Source organism: Microplitis mediator, chromosome 7 (assembly GCF_029852145.1).
Source record: "Microplitis mediator isolate UGA2020A chromosome 7, iyMicMedi2.1, whole genome shotgun sequence".
Lineage (NCBI taxonomy): Eukaryota > Metazoa > Arthropoda > Insecta > Hymenoptera > Braconidae > Microplitis > Microplitis mediator.
In genome coordinates this window covers 13,350,649-13,373,020 of record NC_079975.1, presented here as the reverse complement: position 1 = coordinate 13,373,020, position 22,372 = coordinate 13,350,649, and the positions used below count along the sequence as shown (strand labels likewise).

Here is a 22,372-nt window from a genome sequence, read left to right as displayed (position 1 = left end):
AATTGAGCGTAAATTTGACGTCAAATTAAAGCCACTATTTGACGTATTCGAGACGTCAAAAATTGAGTAGCAAAATTTGACTGCAGTAGTAGTTCAAGTTGACCTAAATTGTTTAGATACTATTTTACCGTTTCAGAAGGTAATTTTGACGTTTACTAGATGATGCAGCTTTATAAATTCCATCACTAGATGGTGAAAGTAGAAGAATCTATATATTTTAAATTGATGAATTTCAGGTTCTACTATAAATACTATACTATAAAGATCATGAATTCTTTAAAAATTATATAATATCGCATTAACTCTTATAAAATTGTATAAAATTTCTTATGAGTTAAAAATTTTATAGCTCAATGTTCCCCTGATAGCCACCCTAACCGTAAATTAACTACAAGCTACTGCCGTATTCTGAAGGCAACTTAAAGGAAAGTGTTGGAGAGCAAGCAGTTAACTTTAAGTTGACATTAAATTGTCTGTAAACTTGAATTCAATTTGACTACAAGTGTTACTGTCAGACAATGACGTTAAGTTGATTGAAAGTTTCACTTCAACCCTGATAGCCACCTGAACTGCAAGTTAACTTCAAGCTACTGCCGTATTCTCAAGCCAACTTAAGGGTCGACAGTACTAAACGAATTTTCGAATTTTACTTTTCTAATTACGTTTTGAATAATTACGTCACTCGAATCATGAAAACTTTCCGAAAAAGTTTGTCATACATTTTTTCGGAAGCTATAAAAATTTCTGTAATAACAATTGATTAATAAATTAAAAGAAAAGTAAAATTCAAAAATTCGTTTAGTACGGCCCAGCCTTAAAAAGTTAAGTATTATCCAACCAAGATTTGCCAGAAACTTGTCAAGTTAGTCGAAAATGTTCCACTGCAGAACTTAGCTGAACAAGGTGTGGCTATCAGGGTCGAGCCAAGCAACCGCCAGAATAAACTAATAAATCATATAGGACTGAATCAGAATTTTCAATTATTTTTTTCCGCAACTTAATATTTTTGTTTAATAATTATTGTCTGTAAATTTAAAATAAATTTTATCGAGCAATTTTCGGTGTCGAATTTTATAAAAATATATTTTCATGGTTTCTCTAGCAAATTGATTAGTCAGAATAAATCTTTATACAACTACAAGAGTGTATCTAGTTGTACTTTTCATCTTAAGGCTGGGCCGCACCTAACGAAATCTCAAATTTAAGAATTCTAATTATTTATTATAGTAGTTTATCTTTTGAGTGCGATCATGTTTAAGACGCGAGGTGTGAAGATTGGTGCCCGAGCCGAAGGCGTTATTGGCAGGGAGTCTAGTATATGGCGGGGACAACTGAATCGATCGCAGCGCTTGCTGTGGGCACAATTTCGTTGAAAATAAACACGTGAAAATTAAGTTTAAAAATAGTTCATAATAGTTATTGTGTCGTTATTGTTTGCCTTTGCTCATCGTTTGAAGTTAAAATAATATTTTATAATTTATTGATTCAAATCCGGTTTGGACAATGATTTTTATCATTGCCTAAAAATTATTTCGTAATTCTTCGTTACTCGCACTATACGGTGATTCCCCGCACAACACTACTCAACCTAATAGAGTTAACGTGAATACGAGTGAGACACTAGAGAAAGCGCGTGTAACGGAATTTTTTGGTCGTTTGCTATCGCACATGTAACCAAAAGATATTTTACTCAACGCAGGCCTGATTTGCGCGCTTTATGACATCTGCGTTGCGAACCCTAAACGGCTGTTTACCGACCGGTGCAAAGAAGTTGAGTAAAATCAAAATAGATGTCCTCGGATTTCACCGGCGTTGTGAAAAGTGAGTGGTGAAATGATATTTGACCACGCGTCTCAAGATTTTTAACTGAGCTCCATCTATTAAACATTGTAAGAACTCGTTGAACGACTTAAAGTTTTTTGTCAAAATCCATGTTGAACGGCTAGTACACTAAATATGGTTACTTCAATTCATCATATGGGGAGTAGGTTATATTGCGTGTTTGTGTTGTATTTATTTGTTAATAAATATTAAAATTAATAATTAAAACATCCGAGTAAATTTAAAATCAATTAAATATACATTCTCAATTTTAAAGCCGATGGTTTGTTGGAATTTTGTTGGTGCACCGTGTCGCTAAACAGCCACAGACTTCGCTTCGCAGATTGTCATTAATCACGTAAATCAGGCAATTGTTGAATAAAATATAGTGCATAGTAGGATACTCAGATAGTCTTTATCCGACAAGCGCAATGATTTCAGCACACGTCTCCGAGTCACGTACACGGGCCTTCGGCGAATCTAATACACTTCTTAAGACAAGGTGATTTGTTGCCTTCATTTGCGGTTCGTACACTGCATTTATACCCTTGTACTTACATGAGATGTAATCTAAGCTGTCAACTAATACCATAACACTCGTTTGTCGGATATTTTAACCTTTTTTTATTTAATAAATTTTGTTTGGCGCTGAAGACTCAATTTCCCAAGGGCCATAATATCCGGAGACACGGTAGTATCTCGCGTCAAGTACACGTTCTAATTAACACACGCATGTGTGTGAGGGTATAGCGCGAGTCTATTGTGTCACGATCGTCTCTATACTGTACTCTGACCCGTATTTTGAGATTGTGTTGATATTTTAAAGTAAAAACAAATAATTTTGTTTAATCATCTCTTATGGTAATTACTTATAACGTGTTAGTTCATATCGTTTGTTATCAATAGACTGTTTTATGATTTACAGTCTAATAATTAAAAACTGTAACAGAAACTATAGTACCCCGATTTTTAGAGATTCTGAACTTTTTTCCGATGTATAGTGTATAGTCGTCCCTACCAAAAAGTCGTCGGCCCACTACCATAACCTAGCATGTATTTTCTATACCCCCACTATCCATTTTAGGACGACGTTTTTGTTGGGACCACTACAAAAGCGGACTGACAGAATTACAGAAATTTAAGAAGAATGCACGCAATGTTGATGGAATAATTTTTTGTAATTAGTATCTATTCCTAAAAATGGTAGGAGAAAAAATGTTTCTTTTGCGGACTCAACTATAGATGTACAGTACACTCTAGTTTTAAGCAATGTTTTTGTCTATACTCTTACTTACAGGAAAAAATGAAATTGACGTGAGAGTGAGTAGAGCGTCCGATGTAACTTATAACTAGAGTCTATTGTAGATCTCGGAAAATTCCCCCACTACCGAATATTTATGAACTGCGCATGCGCACAGAAAAGTGGGAGAACATTTAGGACCTAAAACATCCAGAGTGGGAGTAAAAACCGACGACACCCGAAGTCCAATTTCTTGTTGGGATGACAATACTAAAATATGCTTCTACAGTAGTACAGACAACTTCATAGAATATCAACTTGTTTTTTACATAAATTAAATATTATATATGTATATGAATTATATAAATATTTCTAGCAAAAATGCAGTCAGCAAAAGAAGTTGAAGTATTATTTGAATCTAAGTTTGTTTGTTTGACACCTGAAAATATGCCAAGCATTAGTTCTGAAATGTTTTTGCAATATGTGGTAGAAAATAAGTATGGTTATGACACAATATTGCAACTAGAAAAAAAATTTTCTTCTAAAGTAAAGTAAGTTAATTTTTTTATTTTTTAATGAAGAGTACATGAAATTATACCTTTTTTGTCTTCAATCTTTTATATAATTTTATTATTTATTTTGTTTAAGATTAATGGCTAATTACGACGAAGAGGTTAATTTCGTCGAAATTAAACGTAATGGGAATATATGTATTGTAGAGGCTACAATTCATCCAAAATGTAATGAATATTGTTTAGCAACTGTCAAAATTAATGAAAAAACTAATATAATTATAGCAGCGGAAGGCAATTGTCATGAAAATAGTACTAATCGAAAAACTGGTAATAAATGTGTCGAAAGTTATTTTAGATATTTTATTTTATTTTCTTCTTAAAAGTTAACAAATGATGAATTTTAATTTATTTTATTTCACTTAGGAGCAGGTCAATGTATCCATGTAGCCATTTTGATAAAATGGCTTAATTTTCAGACGGAAATTCGACTTTCTCGCAAATTATCAACTAAAAATATTGGAAGAGTTATAAATCCGTTTTTCAAAATTAATAAACCATCAAAATGTTCATCAAAAAAATTAGATTCTGAAAACAGTGTTTTCAATGAGGATAAAATGAATGATAAAAAATTATTTAAAGAATCAATCATTGGTTCGATATATTTTATGAAAGATCTTTATGATGGTGATAAAAAAAATGCTGTGGAATTTCTGGAGTATGCGTCTGAAAAATTAACTGATGAAATTTGTTATAAAATTCAAGAATATACACGATATGGTCAAATTTATCGATGCTGGAATAAACTACGCTATGGAAGATTTCTCGCATCTGATATTTATTATTCATCTCTATCATTAATGGTTGACAACCACAAAGATTTGTACAAAAGAGTTCTATTTCATCGAGATAATATGAACGAAAATTTATTAATGCGAGAAAAAACATTGAAAGATAAAATTTTAGCAACAATTGAGAGTCGTATTAATAGAAGAATTGAAAAATGTGGCATAGTTTTGAATGGTTCATATCCAGTTTTTATTGCATCTCCAGATGGTATCGGTGATGACTTTGTGGTTGAAGTTAAATGTCCGACCAATGCTACAAATATTATAAATTATTGTAGAGGTCGAAAAATTTTAGAACCTTATAAAACTGAAATCCATTTACAGATGTTATTATCCGGTAAATCTTATGGATATTATTGCATCGCACATCCCCACTACGAGAGTAACGACTTAATTATTATTATTAGAGAAGAGTTTGATGAAAACTTTATCATGTCTACGATTGAAAAATCAATAGTTTTTTGGAAATATATTATTTTTCCAAAAATAATTAATGATGTACATGATTACACATAAATTATCATAAGAAATTTTGTTATTGTTAATGAAGAGCGTTCGCTGGTTTTGTAAATTTTGTGTTGATTGATTCTTATTGATAAAAAACGCCAAAAAGTTTATAAATGATTTTTTTTTTTTATTTAACATATATTAGTATGTTTCAAATTATTACAAAAATTGAAATTAATTCAGGTATTATATATTCAATGATAAAAAAAAAAAATACTTATACATTATCTACACAAAAAAAAAGAAATTCTTGGCGCAAAAAAAATTGTATTTGCCCCAAGAAAATTTTCACTTGTCCCAAGAAATCGATTGCATTATGAATTGAGAACAAGAATTTTCTTGGGGCGAACAAAAATTTCTTGCACAAAGAAATTTTTTCTAGTCCTAAGGCAATTATTGGTTTGAATTCATAATGCAGAATATTTCTTGCGCCAAAAAATTATTTTTTTCTGTATCTTTTTGTTATTAAATGTTTAAGAATGATTTGTGAGAAGTAATATTATTTGCTACCTACTGTAATTTATATTTATTGTTAAAGGTAAAAAAATAAATAAACGAATTTACTACTTTTAGTCTTTTATTTTATGTTAAATTTGAGTCCTGTTAAAGTTTTAGAATATGAAAAAAATATATTTACAATAAATTTTCTGTTACACACATTTTTTAAATACTGAGAAAATTTCGAAGAATTCCAAATCAGACGTATTTTTCATTTTATTCTAAACATTTTCTTTTGTGTTCCGAAGTATAAAACATGAACGTTTTTTTTTTGGATAGGATTAAGTAAATAAATAAGACAAGGAATTTTCAAAATTGAATCAATGTTTATAATTTTTTTTTCTCATTCGAGATGATTCCAATTTAACTGATATTTAGGTGTAGCATTTAAATTCAATTTTTGGTTTATTATATTTATTATAAATTTTTATTTTTAGGAGTATCAATGATGACAATAAAAATATCGATGGTAAAAATATCAATTAAAATAAAATCTATCGTCTAAAGTATGTATTGGCAACAGGAAATTTGATTTTTGTACCTAGAACCTTATCAATGACGTATTAAACATAAGAATAACTCCATTGCGAATTTAATAAGATTAATTTTAACTAAATTAATTATTCTAAATTTTAATAAAATAAGTATTGTAAACTGACACAATTCTTAAATCTAAATTTTTATACTTTAGTTTTAATTCTGAATAGAATCTCCAAAAAAATTAAATTATAAATAAAAATTAAGGATATTTGATGGTAAATTATTATAAAAACATTGGTATTATTCTTACACGGTAACAAGAAAATATATTTTTTACGTTTTTAGTATTTGGTATACATCTTTTTCAAAAATTTATTTAAAGCTGTCTTTAAAAATATAGTCGATTAAAAAGAGATTAAGATTTAATTGCTTCCATGTTCATAAACAGAAAAAAAAATTCAACTTGAATAAAAATTTTTTTTTCTTCAAATTGAACTCTTGTTTTTAGTCATTCTGCGTTTTTAATTTGAAAAAATGGTTGCTTGCATCAAAAACGATCAAATTCTTCATTTAAGCATTTTTATCTCAGTTAAAGAAAATTTATTCTCTAATCAAAAGTTATAATTATTTTAACGAAATTATTTTATTCTTTGACCGATAGCGTGATATTCTTGTCTCAAGTATTTCCAGCCGTGGATTTACACTAGGGGCAGTCGGGGCAAGTGCCCAGGGCGGCAAATTTTTTAGGGCGGTAAAATTTTGAAAAATAAAATATATAAACTATAAGTTTAAGGAAAATTCCAGTATTGGGGCGGATTTTTTTTCCGGTGCCCAGGAGCGGCATTAAGTTTAAATTCGGCCCTGAGTATTTCATTCGCTTGGTTTGAAATACTAGTGATTTGATTTAAGGCGGCACTATATCATAGTAGTACATGTTTTTAAATTAAAAAACAAAGTCGATGTTACTCAATATTTGGGTGTTCTAACTTAATTTTTAAAAAACATTGCCCTCAGGTTAGATCAAATTCACGTCTTTTGAATTCGAAGTCTTGACTGCTATCCTATAGGCTGAAATACGTTCGAGACATTGAATCTTAGGGCCAGTTTTTCAAACCGAAATAAGAAAAAAAAAGTAATTGATTAAGTGAAATTCCCGATGAAAAAAGATTTTATACAATTGTATAAAAGTATATATAAATTGGATAGAAAAAATGGCCCGATCCAATCATATACAATCGTATACAAGTTGTATACATTTGTATCTAATCACATAATGTTTTCGTAAAGATTATATATAATTATATACAATTATATATAATTGTATACAAATATATACATTTGTATATAATTGTATTTAATTATATAAAAATTTTATATAACTATGCATCACCTCTATCCAATTATATATAATTCATATATAACTGTATACAGTTATATAAAATCTTTTTTCATCGGGTTGCTCATTAATAAATACTTTGAACGAGTATATTTAATTTTGAGAATGTGTGTTCTAACAAGTGTATTTTGAAAATAATATAAAATAGAATAACCTAGATTTAAAAAAAAAGTGTAAGTAATTCAAAAATATATTAATAATGAATAAATACAGTTAAATAATTAACAGTGAATTTTTTCACAATAATTTTATTGATGATTTTCTATTTTTTATAGAAAATCAATACAAAAAAATAATGTTAAATATTTTTAATTTTATAATTTTGTCTGATGATGATTCCGATGAGGAAGTTTTTAACAATCCAATAGAGGAGCAGCGACCTATCCAAATTTTCGATCAACGTCAAAATTATTTTAATATTTTAAATGAAGCCCAATTTAAGGATCGCTTTCGATTCAATAAAAAGTACTACTCTTGAATTCTTAAATAGGCTTACCAATCAATATAATTATTAGTCAATGAAGCTAAAATAAGTGTTTATACAAATAAATAACAATAATAATAATTTTACCTTTCAGTAAGTAATTCAAAAAGATTGATAAGCTTATTTAACAATTCAAGAGTAGTACTTTTTATTGAATCAAAAACGATCCTTAAATTGGGCTTCATTTAAAATATTAAAATAATTTTGGCGTTGATCGAAAATTTGGATAGGTCGCTGCTCCTCTATTGGATTGTTAAAAACTTCCTCATCGGAACCACCATCAAATAAAAATATAAAATTTTTCATATTTTCTATTATTTTTTTGTATTGATTTTCTGTAAAAACCGATTTTCTAACAAAAATTATCAATTAAATTATGGTGAAAAAATTCACTATTAATTATATAACTGTATTTATTCATTATTAATATCTTTTTGAATTAATTACACTTTTTTTTTAATTTAGGTTTTTAATTTCAAGAGAAACTTGAACACATACTTTCAAAATTAAATATCCATACTTATAGTATTTATTAATGAGCAATTCACTTCATTATATATTTATTTTTGCACACTTCAAGCGCGAAAGCGCTGAGGGTGCTTTATGGTCGCTCTAATTTTCTTTTGTCGGCTGTTGTTAAACTCAGCTTAAATATAAATATCTCGGTTTGAAAAACTAGCCCCAAACTAGGACAACGATATAGTCTCTATTCTCCATGGTTTGAAAAGTCAAAAAGGGGTATTTAAAAACCAAGAGACTGATTTTTTTGAACTGTGTTTTTACCATTCTTGCTTTCAGTGGGTAATACTTGGAGCAAAAATTTGAAGTTTCGTAAGCAAAAAAAATTTTTTTTCAATATACTAATAAGGTAAAAGACCTAGTACCCGATCCGGGAACTAGTAGGTACTCGATCACTCCATGAATGTGTATATCTATATTTAGTAAATTCAGATATACAAATATATGAGTGATCGGGTACTAGTTCCCTGATCGGGTACTGGGTCTCTTACCGTATTCTTGGGTCAAGTAAATTTTTCTTGATTCAAGTTAGTTTTTTTCAGTGTAGGAATTAAAAGTCGACTTTCACTTATTGAATTAATAATTGTTATTTATTGATAATGCTTCATACTACTTTTTTTTATGCTTAAGTTTTTCCATAAAAAAAAAATTTATGCAGCGAATTGATAATATGTGACGATGTTAAAAAAATTCAACAGCAAACAATAATTTGTAATGACATATAAAAAAATAATGCATCAGACTAGAGGTGTAAAAAGTTAAATGTATGTACAATCATTGACATACTTAAAAAATTATATCTTTAGAACAGTCTGTTGTGTTACTTATTTTGCTTTCATATTTAAAACAATGACTGTATTAATTATCATCACATTTATTTTTTTAAATTTAATCAGTTATTCTGGTTCATTTGAAAATTTAGTAATAAACCTATTTACTGATTTACAAATAAGTGGTTCAGAATAAAATATAGTTTCTTAATATCGTATTATACATTTATATTTTATTATTAATTATCATGTATCATTTTTTTGCCATAAATTAAATGATACTGTTTTTATATTTAGATATTAATACAAATATATGAGAATAAAAATTTTTTTTTATTTTTATATATATTTTGTAATTTAAAAATTAATTTCTATACCTTAGTTTAAACGATCCAAAGTGACATTTATGTAAATAGAAAAATAATTTAATAATTTTACGAAATTTAATTTAATTAAGTCAAGATAACTAGAACCTATATGATTTTTAATTTTATCAACAGTTTTTGAAAATTGGTTTTATCATAAGATCGTAAACTTTTATTCATTGAGTACTGAATAGATATTTTAATTAAAATATATCTATTTTTTTTTCAATCTTCATAACTGTTGTCTTATATTTATTATGCATTCTATCATTTTGACTCAATCTTAGACTAATAATATAAAAATTAAAATATGCCTTACTTGAATCATTGTTGATCAAGTTTAAACTCGAGTAATCATAATATTAAAGTTTTTTTTCCTTGTATAAATTATAATTTTAGATTAAAGAATAATGTATTTAGACGTTCATTGTTTTATATGTATATACATATAACGTGATCGTGATTTTGAAGTAAAATCACATACCACCAGGTTTCGGAAGGTTCGTATCATACGCTCTTATTACATCTGTTTGAGTTACTGAACCACCTTCTTCTTGAGAAAATGCGAATCCATCTGTCAATTAAACACAACAAATTATTTGTATTGTATAAAGTTTACAAAATAAATGATTATAACATGCAACGAAAAAAATTTTAAGTATAACATTCATTTAAATTTTTTTACGCACAAAAATTTCTAAATGAGATAAAATGTGAAAATGTATTAAAAAAAGCTAATTATTAATCATTTTTGACATTAACCAATAATATTTAAATATAAACTATAAGGCAGTTTGACCAATCAATGATACTCAATTAAGTATAATCAGGCGTAAAATAGAGCAAGGAGTTATTTATAATACGGAGTAAACAAGCTGATAGATTAAAAGATATCAATAGCTCAAATATTCATTTTTTTTACACTAAGGAAATATGATTATTTGTTTTCATATGCATTACTTTTTACTGTAATTAAATTGAAACCTTTTTCAATATTAATAAGAGAAAGGCATTTACCATTAACGTCCAAAAAGATAAATCTATTAATAAATATAATGATTAATTAAAATTAAATAAGAAAATACATGAAATTTATTGTATGACTTTACTGTTTATTTTTTGATAGTTGACGCTGTGTGGAATTTTACACCAATATTTTATTAATTTATATTTTATTCAATTTAAGTAATTGTTTTTTTTTAACGCATGATTATCCTGTTTTATCATATAGCTGTAAAGCGAACCCTAAGTGGCCGTTTATCGACCGGTATATTATAATAAATGACAAGGCAATTCACATTTCTAGATTTTCCACCAGCGTGACGTAACAAGCACATTATGATACTATCTTAAAGCCATTATTGAATATAATCGAATTCCATTTTTCCACTCACTCGGAACTTCCCCCTCAATCTTGACCCCTACTACGAGCTAACCTGTCTCCTACCCGATGCCATACATTCCCGATGAAAAAAGATTTTATACAATTGTATAAAATTAAATACAAAAAATGGCCCGATCCAATTGTATACAACTGTATAAAAATTGTATACAATTCTATACAAAATGTATACAAGTCTATATAATTATATACAATTCTATATAATTGCAATATATAGAATTGTATACAATTTCTGTAAAAATTGTATACAATTGGATCGGGCCATTTTTTTGTATCCGATTATATATAGTCTATAGATAATTATGTATAGTCTATATATAATGATATATAGTCTATATATAATTGTATAAAATCTTTTTTCATCGGGTTATGTATGTCTACACGGAGAGAAAAGAATAGATCTGATTCCAATGTAGAATGGTAATCATTCCTATGTTACATAGAAACGAGGATTTTTTAGCGATGAGAGTCAAGTGGCAAAGTAATCCCCCCCATTCTAAATGGTAACGTTGGCTATGCTAGCATAGGAATGATTACCATTCTACATTGACGAGCGGACTATGTAAATGGACGAGATTACATTTTTACCTAGCAATATTTGCTATGTTATTTATGTAAAATTTAGTGAATAAGGTTATGATAGAATCCGTAAATCAGGTTATTTAAAATACACATACATAAATTAAATTAATTCATTGAAATAATTAAATGAGCACTTATAATGAAATATAATTTCCTGATTGAAAATTAATAATAATTCAATTAATTAAAATGCTTTGTAATAAACAATCAAAATGTAATTTATTGGAATTTCAACTTGCTCAATAACTTAGATTAAGGCCATGCTTCGAGGGTGCCCCCCACTTTTTTCCAAAAAATGTGGCGCCGCCTGGTGGCCGCCAGCCGCTCTAAAAAAAGTACTAGAGCTGCAAAACTTTAAAATTAAATTAAAATTATTTAAAGTAATAAAATGCAACATATGTTAATTTTTAAATGCATGAAAAAATTTATATATTTTTTTAAAATCATTAGCTAATACTACAAAAATCTAAAACCCGAGATTGAAAAATAATATATTCATTGACCTTGACCTGTCAATATCACATTTATTTTCTATAAGTAAGTAAAAAAAAATTATAATATTTATCAAAAAAAGGGCTTCGTACAAGCAATTTTATAAACTCGTAGAATATTAAAAAAATTACTTACAGTAATTATAAATACCCAGTCGAGCGTAGTTTCTTTAATAAATTTCAACACAATATTCGCCATTTAGTAACTTTTTATTTTGACAGATGTAAACATCAGGTCTGTATAATTTTTTGGGTGCACGCGAAGGTGCTTGAATATAGTAGCGGGAAAAAATAAATTTAATAAATTTATTCCTTTCAATCAGAGCAATAATAGAGTTCTATATATCATTACTTTATTTAATTTTATTAATAAATAAAAATTTTTTTGATTCAAAGTATTAAATTAAAAAAAAGGTATATATATGTAATCGAATGTGATTACACCTGACTAATTGTCAGACCAGTGACCATACACTGTAAAATATTACGGTGTAAAAATTAGACCCGGAGGACTTTACACGGTCGTGTAGTGTAAAATATCGGTGTAAAACTTCTCTCGGTGTAAATTTTCCATCCGTGTAATCATAACCCGGTGTAATCTACTTCTTTTACACCGTTCCATGTTACTCGGTGTATTTTTGTTGAGTGATCATATACATTTATTTCAATTATACATATACATATATACATAGGGGAGGGGGGGGGGGGCAAAATGGGTCCCCTAAAATTTTGAAGATGAAAAGTATTTGGGTGGGGAGAGGGGCGAAATAAGCCACTGAGCCAAAAAGGGCCACTAAGGCAAAATGGGCCCCCCCCATAATTTTGAAGATGAAATGCGTTTGGGTGGGGGGCGGGGCAAAATGGGACATTGAGGCAAAAAGGACCACTGAGGTAAAATGGGCCACTGAGGCAAAATGGGCCCTACAAAATTTTGAAGACGAAATGTGTTTGGGTGGGGGGATGGGCAAAAATGGACATTGAGGCAAAAAGGGCTATTGAGGCAAAATGGGCTATTGAGGCAAAATGGTCCCCCAAAAATTTTAGCATGAAAAGTTTTGGGGGAAGGGGGGTAAAATGTGCTGACGGGCTTTAAAAACTGCATGGGCAGTTCATTTGAAACATTATATGTTATGGCGCGAAACATAAAACAAGCGAGAAACATACATTGAGTTTTGTTGGGGGCCCGTTTTACCCAACTTTTCAGGATTTTTTAATTTTGATAGACACAGCAAATTAACACCGAAAACTCAGCCGAAGAAAAAAAAGTGAAACAAGCTGAAAAACTCACATTATCAAAACTTTCTGAGGGGGGCCCATTTGCCCCACATTTTACGATTTTTTATTTTTAATAGACAGAACAAATTAAGGTCAAATACTTGGCAATGGAGTAAAAAAAGTAAAACAAGTAAAAAAAAACTGAGGATTTGAAAATTTTTTTCCTAAGGGGCCCATTTTGCCCCTCCTCTTCCCCTATATATATAATTCAAAGTCTTCCGGCCCATTTTACCCCCCGCCCCTAAAATTTTCATGCTAAAAATTTTTGGGGGACCATTTTGCCTCAGTGACCCATTTTGCCCCTACCCACGCCCCGAATACTTCTCATGTTAATAATTTTTTGGGGACCACTTTGCCTCAGTGGCTCATTTTACCTCAGTGTTCCATTTTGCCCCTACCCACGCTCTAAACACTTTTCGTGTTAATAATTTTTGGGGGACCATTTTGCCTCAAGGTCTCATTTTGCCCCGCCCCCCACCCAAACGCATTTCATCTTCAAAATTTTGTAGGGCCCATTTTGCCTCAGTGGCCCATTTTACCTCAGTGGTCCTTTTTGCCTCAATGTCCCATTTTGCCCCGCCCCCCACCCAAACGCATTTCATCTTCAAAATTATGGGGGGGGGGGGGGCATTTTGCCTCAGTGGCCCTTTTTGGCTCAGTGGCTTATTTCGCCCCTCTCCCCACCCAAATACTTTTCATCTTCAAAATTTTAGGGGACCCATTTTGCCCCCCCCCCTCCCCTATGTATATATGTATATGTATAATTGAAATAAATGTATATGATCACTCAACAAAAATACACCGAGTAACATGGAACGGTGTAAAAGAAGTAGATTACACCGGGTTATGATTACACGGATGGAAAATTTACACCGAGAGAAGTTTTACACCGATATTTTACACTACACGACCGTGTAAAGTCCTCCGGGTCTAATTTTTACACCGTAATATTTTACAGTGTATGGTCACTGGTCTGACAATTAGTCAGGTGTAATCACATTCGATTACATATATATACCTTTTTTTTAATTTAATACTTTGAATCAAAAAAATTTTTATTTATTAATAAAATTAAATAAAGTAATGATATATAGAACTCTATTATTGCTCTGATTGAAAGGAATAAATTTATTAAATTTATTTTTTCCCGCTACTATATTCAAGCACCTTCGCGTGCACCCAAAAAATTATACAGACCTGATGTTTACATCTGTCAAAATAAAAAGTTACTAAATGGCGAATATTGTGTTGAAATTTATTAAAGAAACTACGCTCGACTGGGTATTTATAATTACTGTAAGTAATTTTTTTAATATTCTACGAGTTTATAAAATTGCTTGTACGAAGCCCTTTTTTTGATAAATATTATAATTTTTTTTTACTTACTTATAGAAAATAAATGTGATATTGACAGGTCAAGGTCAATGAATATATTATTTTTCAATCTCGGGTTTTAGATTTTTGTAGTATTAGCTAATGATTTTAAAAAAATATATAAATTTTTTCATGCATTTAAAAATTAACATATGTTGCATTTTATTACTTTAAATAATTTTAATTTAATTTTAAAGTTTTGCAGCTCTAGTACTTTTTTTAGAGCGGCTGGCGGCCACCAGGCGGCGCCACATTTTTTGGAAAAAAGTGGGGGGCACCCTCGAAGCATGGCCTTAAAAGCAAATCAGAACATAAAAAACATATTTTTTTTAAAATTAGTAACTTTTAACAATAAAATTAGTTCAGTTTATTATAATAATATAGTACTATAATTAAAATACAAAAGAAATGATTAAAATCAATTTCTTAATTTAGTTTGTAGATTTAATAAATTTTTTACACAAAATAATAAAATTATTAACAAAGGAGATGACGCCAACTTTCGCACATACATAAACACATACACGCATGTTACTGCGCAACCTTTCGCGCATACTATAGCATGTATATTTATTAAACTGTAGGGACAGCTATTCTAGCATGGGACTCATTACCAGTCTACATAGCTCTGATTCCCGTGCAGACTAGCGATATTTACCATTTCACTCGTTTCAATGTAGCATAGTAATCATTACCAGAAAAATGGTAATGTATCCTATTCTACATAGCATCATTTACCATTTTACTGAAAATGAGCATGGTTACCATGTAGAATGGTAATAATTACTATTCTTTTCTCTCCGTGTATATACAATATACATTTGTAAATCTCTCTCTCTCTCTCTCTCTCTCTCTCTCTCTCTCTCTATATATATATATATATATATGCACTGAAAAAAAAAGTATTTTTTTTCAGTGTGCATCATTAATGTAGACGTAAGAGTGCATACGTTTTGTTTACTTTTTGAAGGAGAAGGGGCATTCGATTAGTCAGAATTTCCAGGAAATTTCTGCTACCGCGTAGACTAACTGTCCGAATCCGAATTGCAAACCTCAAGCGTGAAAGCAGCTTGAAAGAAGATTTTCATCATTCGAGTCCCATAAATATTTAAAACCTAATTAAAAATCTGAAATTCGAGAATTTGTTAGACACGGCCCAGCCTTAATGGAACTCGAGTGTCTCTTTCTTACATGTACTTTACGATTACCATTAGGGCCGACAAAGTGTTGACGCCAAATGTCTTAGAATGACATACACTAACTTATTTAATCTGCAATTGGTTGTTCATATTTTATATTAATTTGTAGTTTTCTCAAAATATTTTTACGGTAAAAGTTTTAGTATCTAATAAGCCCAAATTAGCAGCAGTATCGCTAAGCGTCCACTGTGCCTTCGATTTAAAGATGTGATAAATCAGCATAACCAAACACGCTTTGAACAAAGTACAGTGCGTAGCACATAAACCGAACCGCTATCCGTAAAACACAATGTCTTTAGAGCTCGTCTTCAGCGTGCACTTAGGAAAAAAAATATTGACAACGGGGCCAGTCTTGGCACAATACTGGGCTACCGAGGCTCGGCCTCCCAAGGTTGGTCCGAGATCCGACCAACGTTTAAGTGACGAGTCTTGGTTTGCCAGTCTTGGGCCAAGATTCAGCCAATGCTCAAGTGACAAGCCTTGGTTTGCCAGTCTTGGGACAAGGTTCAGCCAATGCTCAAGTGACAAGCCTTGGTTTGCCAGTCTTGGGACAAGGTTCAGCCAATAGTCAAGTGACAAGCATTCGTTTGCCAGTCTTGGGACAAGGTTCAGCCAATGCTCAAGTGACAAGCATTCGTTTGCCAGTCTTGGGACAAGGTTCAGCCAATGCTCAAGTGACAAGACTTGGTTTGCCAGTCTAAATAACAAATGGTACCTAAAAACCCCTGGCTTCTGTGAATAGCGTAACAGCCTAGTGGATAAGACGCTTGCCTAGCAGTCATGAAGGACCAGGTTCGAGACCCAGCAAATGCAAACAAAAAATTAGTTTCATCGATCCACCTGATTTCTCTGTGTACAAATTTATTTCCATATGTTACCATCCCGCACATATCTACTAATATTTTTTTTTTTTTAATTTATTTTTAATAAACATAGGTGCTTATTTAGCAACAGTCTTGGCACAATACTGGCTCTCGATATTGGGCCAATACTTAGATGCAGTCTTGGCACAACACTGTCACTCAAGCTTGGCTGGGTGTTATCATTTCAATGCTTAGACAGATTTGGGCCAAGCTTGGATTTCAAGCTTTCCCCAGAGTTAATAAGTCTTGCGCCAAGCCTCGGCCAAGCTTGGGCCTATTGTTTCTTCCTATAAGGGATAAGCATTTGTTTACGGCTCGTGCGTGGACGCCTCCGACTTCGTAAAGCCATTGTGCTTGACGAATAATAGCTGACTTAGTCTGCTCATTACGCAATGTAATAACAAACTACAAAACATTGTTTACACAGTATACTTTCATGATCATCTGTATCAATCGGTTTGTTTCTTTTCCTGAATTATCTTAATTATTATAAATAAATATTACTAGTTGATGTTTTTTTAATACATAAACTTATATTAGTAAAATAAATTTTATAATTTACTAAAATAATGAATTTAAATTACAAATAGCAGATTCATTTCTACTGAGAAAAATTATTCATGAATTCAAGTTAATTGTTTCATTTGTGTACAATTCTTGATTTAAGAACATATTTTTTAGATCAAATGCAAATTTATTTAATTCAAGTAAATATATTTAAGCAGAGATGGTAATTTACTTGATTTAAAAGAATATATGATTGGCGCTATAACAATAAAATTTTTTTTTAAATCTAGTAATTTTTACTTGCAACTGCGAATTATTTTTTGCAGTGTGTGATTATATTTTCGTAAAATAAAATTAATTTTTTTATCATAATTTTCTTTTTATAAAAGAAATAGGCAACATTTAATTATTTTATTTTTTATTGTTAAAGATACAAGAACAAAAGACCAAAATAAAAAAAAAATATGCTACAATTTAAGTTCAGTCGACTACTCGTCATAAGCTTGGTTCAGGGAACGTATAGTACAGGAGCCTTAGAGAAACGGTGAGGTGCAAAAAATTTAAAAAGTTTTTAAATTTTGTGAAGTTGTGTGAAACAATGTAAACAATGAGAAAAAAAATTCTTACCGGAAAAACCCTATTTGGGTATTTTTTTATAAACAAAAAACACTTTTTTCGTCGCGACCGCGTAAACAAACAGCTCTAAAATAAAAACTATTCATCGGATTAGATTATCCAAACTCTGATTTTGAAGGGGAAAAATCATAGAAACTGTGTACCAAAAATCAAACCAAAATATTTTTGTATGTACATACTTTTGTTCGGAATAAAAATACGCTTCTTTTGAGCTCTGGTCGAGCTCAATATCTCAACTTGCAACAACGTTATTGCCAAAAAAACTCTTTTTTTAACGAATTTTTTACCTAGGGAAAAAATCGTAGCGTAACAAAAAATCGGGCCGTATAGATATTTTATTGGAAAGGAAATTCTTTAGATATAGATATTGCGGCAAGGTACCATCGATTTGTCCTAAAAGCTAGTTACTTTCAGTCTTAAAAAATATCAGACACTTATTGTTTCCTATAGAGTAATAAAGCATGTAATTTTAAAAACGGACGAGTTTAGTTCGAATGATTGATCAAGATAGGTCGATATTCAGTCATTTGAATTTAGATACAGTTTTAATTTAATGCATATGACTGGTGAAACGGTGCAATAATAACACTGATCACTTTAATCTCTTATCAACTTAAAGCCACCTATCTTTGTAACCGGTATGTTATGTTACTATACCATAATGTCTTACGTACATAATGTTACATCAATTTAGATCTATTTCAATAAATAACCAGTTATTTGTAATTACAGAAAGACTTCAATGCAGTATCATAATTTAATGCATCTTTATAACGCCACGTTCATTATGAACGATTCATAGTTGATATCAAATTATAGTACTGTTACATATAGTAGAATATACTTTGCATATAATTTGAAATTACAAATAAAACTAAAGTAAGTTAAAATTTTTTTGTCTGTGGTATACATGCAAAATCAGGAAACATTGGAAATGCAAGTAAACTCTGACGTCGAATAAATAGAATTCATCTTAGATATCAACAACCATTTATGATATCATTGAAATCTAAAACGTTTTTGCAGTCGATTGGTTAGTCGTATCCCGATATCGATAATTTTAATTTTTATAATAACTTAATACAACTCAATGGAAGTAGACAGTAAAAAATACAGATTAAAAAAATTGTTATAAAAAAATTTCAATATTGACTGGATCGTGGCATTCCTTACAACTTTTTATTCTTTTTGAGTGTCCCTAACGCATGAAAAAATTTGTAAAAATATTAAAAATGAGGGTGCTATAGTTTATTCTGATGAATTCTAATTATTTAAATTAGTTCTTATTACTACAATGGGTAAACTTTCATAATTTTAAGCCGAAAAATCAATTACCTTTCGACTGAAATACGAATTTTGTAAAAAAATGTTTTTTTAGAAAAGCTAGAAAAAGTGAAAACTAACTATTACTCTGTCTACGGTAAAGATACACGGTAGGCTCGCGCTATACACACTCAACATATAGACGTGTGTAACGTGTACTTGGCGCGAAATACTACTGTGTCTCCTAATCATTTTTTTTTTTTTTTATTAAAATAATAATTGGAGTATATTATATCATTTGACTGTATAAAAGTAAAACCAAAGTAGTATAACCCGTATAAAAAAAATTGTTGAAAAAAAGTTTAAAAAGTGTTGACTTTTCTAAACATCAAAACGTGACACAACGACGAACTTTTTTTGAACGTTTTTTAAACTTCTGAAAATACACAAAAAAAAAATTGACTTAATACCTCAAATTAACATTTTTCAGTGCAAAGTATGTTGAGAAAAAACTAATTTTGAAGTATGCATAAACGTTTTTCGTATTAGCATATCTTAATAATTCAAGGATACTAATTGATTTTTCTCTTGAATTTTCAAATGTTTGAAAAACGTTCAAAAAAAGTTCGTCGTTGTGTCACGTTTTGAAGTTTAGAATAGTAAACACTTTTTTAATCTTTTTTTAACAATTTTTTTTTACACGGGAAATAATTAAGCAATTTTTCATTTTAACGTGAGTGTTCGAGGAGTGCACGTTTGGATTTTCCAACTTTTTTGATAATTTTAACGTAGGCTTATAACGGGCTGCCTGGTACGAAACTCAAAAGAATTGTTAAGTGGTGGAAACTGTTTGGACCAAATTATTGCTGATTGAGGAGAAGAGGCTTATTACGGGCAGATTTATGACAGGTAGTCGACTGTTTTTAAAAAATATAATTTAAAATTAAAAATAATTTAAATTACTTCTGGATAATACTTAATAATATCCATTAAAAGGTTATAAATTAGGTGCACTTAGCAACTTACGCGATAATTCCACTTCAACATTGACTCGGGTAGCTGCATTTGAACGTCGAGTGAAAACACTTTTAACGTTTTTTAGTAGCCTCGCTGTCTCCGTCAATCTGGAAGCCGTGCATTGTGATACGTTTGAACAATTTTGTGCATAAATATAATAATATATAAATAATTAACGATGTCATCTTCACTGCTGATCCAATAGTTATAAAATAAATAATTTTATACTGATGTAATTCTAACATTACATTACTTACGTTTTATACACTCGAAAAATCGTAACAATAGTTTAATAAAATATTGTGCAGCTATGCAATTCATCGAGCGTAAAACATGCAAAAAACAATTAACATTTATCATTACAATATATATATGATTAAAATAAAAACAAATTAAGCATAGTAAGCTGAATTATTTTTTAAATTAAAATTGTCTTCTACTTTTTTTATTTAAGCAGATGAAAAATTAAATTAAAGTTGATTTTACATCATCTACTTCTAAAAGAAGTACTTACACCTCGCGAGATCAGCGATTGCATGCACAGGCCTGTACGTATTACTGTTTTGAAAAGTATCAAAGAATAAAAATTTATTAAAATTTTGTCACTAATCACTCTGGAATTTTTTAAGCTTATTCAACTGTCTATGATTCTCAAATTTATTAAGCTTTTATCAAGTTATACTTCTTTGTAAAGCTAACTATGTATTTTTTATGATTTTAATCACTGTAATTTTGTTTTTTTGTTTTATGTGATCGTTTGGTATTAATATGACCAAAGTACTACACTAAAAATCGTAATGTGCTCTCTTAATTTGAATCAGAGGAATTCCACTGGTTCGCCAGTGAAACCTCACTGGTTTACTAGTAAAACTCACTGATTCGACCAGTGGTCGGCGGCCATTTAATCCCACTGGTTACTCAGTGAACTTCACTGGTAAACCAGTGAATTTTAATGACGGAGGTAATAGTCACTGATTTATCAGTGAGAATTCCCACTGACTCACTAGTGAGTTTTACTGATTGAACAGTGAACTGATATAACTTTTATCATAAACCAACTTATACATATAGGGCATGATTACTTACGTAAAATAAATGAATTAAAAACATATTTACGCAAATTTACTATATCCAACTTTCATTACATTAACTGTATTAAAATTATTCAAAGCAATGTGGAAGAAAGAAGCTGCACTTCGAACTTTCTTCGAAATTTTACAAATATAATAGTCGATTAAATTATTAAAATTATCAAGGCTTGGAGGATAGCTTAAATTAAAAACATAATATAATTTATGTAAAATAGAAAATGCAATAATAGGGTCACGATTTGGCTTGAAATTTATTAATTCATTTAATTGACATTAATAAACAAACATCAGGTTATGGATAACTTTCTATAACCGGTATAACTAATCTTACTAATCGTAGGTCGCTGTTGACGACGGACACTCGATACTTTAATTTCGCACTGGTTTGAATCAGTGAACCCAATATTCACTGATTCAAATTAGGAGAGTGCGGTGATAAGATCGAATAATTAGTTAATATTAGACAACTAATCTAAGAAATCTTAAAATATTTTATTTCCTATAAAATTATCATCTTTACGGTACTATCCGGCAACTTGAGCTACAAAATACTTGAACTTTTTTGGAATTTGCTTTTTTTTTTATTTTAATAAAAAGAAGTATAACTTCTAACGCGCGTACATAAGTAGATACACGCACTAACTTCTTATTTTTAATTTTTTTATTCCAATACAGTAATGTTCTGTTATTAAAGGTATAGGGTAGAACTGCCGGTTATGGTCATTTTAAAAGTTACAAAAATATATAAAAATAAAATATGAAGTTTTCACAAATGGTGTAGTGTCCAAAACCAGTACTTCTACTTTACTTAAAGTTAATTTCACTAAAAAAACTTTTAACTGAATCATAGACAGCTAGATTAGTAAACATAAAAAATTGATTAAATATTTTAATAATAAAATAATAATTAAATCTTAAATAAAAGTGATTAATAAAATTAATAGTGAAAAATAAACCATTAATTAAATTATTAAACAATGTAAATTTGGAAAAATAATAAATATATTTTTTGAATTATTAATCAAATTCAGATTATACAATACATATTTCGTTTAATTCTAAATTTGTTAAATTAAAAAAAAAACATTTATAGAAGTGAATATAATTTATCTTATAATATAAACTCCTTATTAGTTTAAAAGTAAAACAACCAAAAATTTGTAAAATTATAATAATATACGATAAAGAAAAATTAAATACAAATTTTTTTTCGAAAAATAAAATAAAAACCA

General features: G+C 29.6%; 2 protein-coding genes across 8 annotated transcripts in view; one reads left to right on the top strand and one right to left on the bottom strand.

The window, feature by feature from the left end:
- The first annotated feature begins 3,277 nt into the window (after positions 1 to 3,277).
- On the top strand, positions 3,278 to 5,494 carry LOC130672280 (uncharacterized). The gene is made up of 3 exons (XM_057476741.1): positions 3,278 to 3,612; positions 3,710 to 3,903; positions 4,000 to 5,494. Exons 1-3 carry the CDS (start codon positions 3,443 to 3,445, stop codon positions 4,935 to 4,937), a joined length of 1,302 nt encoding a protein of 433 aa, XP_057332724.1. The 5' UTR covers positions 3,278 to 3,442; the 3' UTR covers positions 4,938 to 5,494.
- Positions 5,495 to 9,483: 3,989 nt separating this feature from the next.
- LOC130672279 (probable phospholipid-transporting ATPase IA) overlaps positions 9,484 to 22,372 on the bottom strand; it is a 55,149-nt gene continuing 42,260 nt past the window's right edge. Inside the window, exons 10-13 of one of the 7 annotated variants that reach the window (XR_008990676.1) lie at positions 20,564 to 20,607; positions 20,307 to 20,357; positions 20,059 to 20,242; positions 9,484 to 10,014 (exon numbers count right to left, since the gene is read on the bottom strand). Coding sequence is in view for 5 of the 7 variants with exons in the window: in XM_057476734.1 (XP_057332717.1) it covers positions 9,917 to 10,014; positions 20,059 to 20,156 (196 nt within the window). In the remaining 2 variants the exon portion in view is untranslated. Of the gene's footprint in view, positions 10,015 to 20,058; positions 20,243 to 20,306; positions 20,358 to 20,563; positions 20,608 to 22,372 lie in introns of those variants that run through there. The other 6 variants (XR_008990677.1, XM_057476737.1, XM_057476735.1 and 3 more) reach the window with 6 other exon arrangements.

Coding starts and splice junctions, on each gene's coding strand:
- LOC130672280 (XM_057476741.1), top strand. CDS start 3,443: ATGCAGTCAGCAAAAGAAGTTGAAGTATTATTTGAATCTAAGTTTGTT. Junction 3,613..3,709: donor AAATTTTCTTCTAAAGTAAA/GTAAGTTAATTT, acceptor ATTTTGTTTAAG/ATTAATGGCTAATTACGACG. Junction 3,904..3,999: donor TAGTACTAATCGAAAAACTG/GTAATAAATGTG, acceptor TATTTCACTTAG/GAGCAGGTCAATGTATCCAT.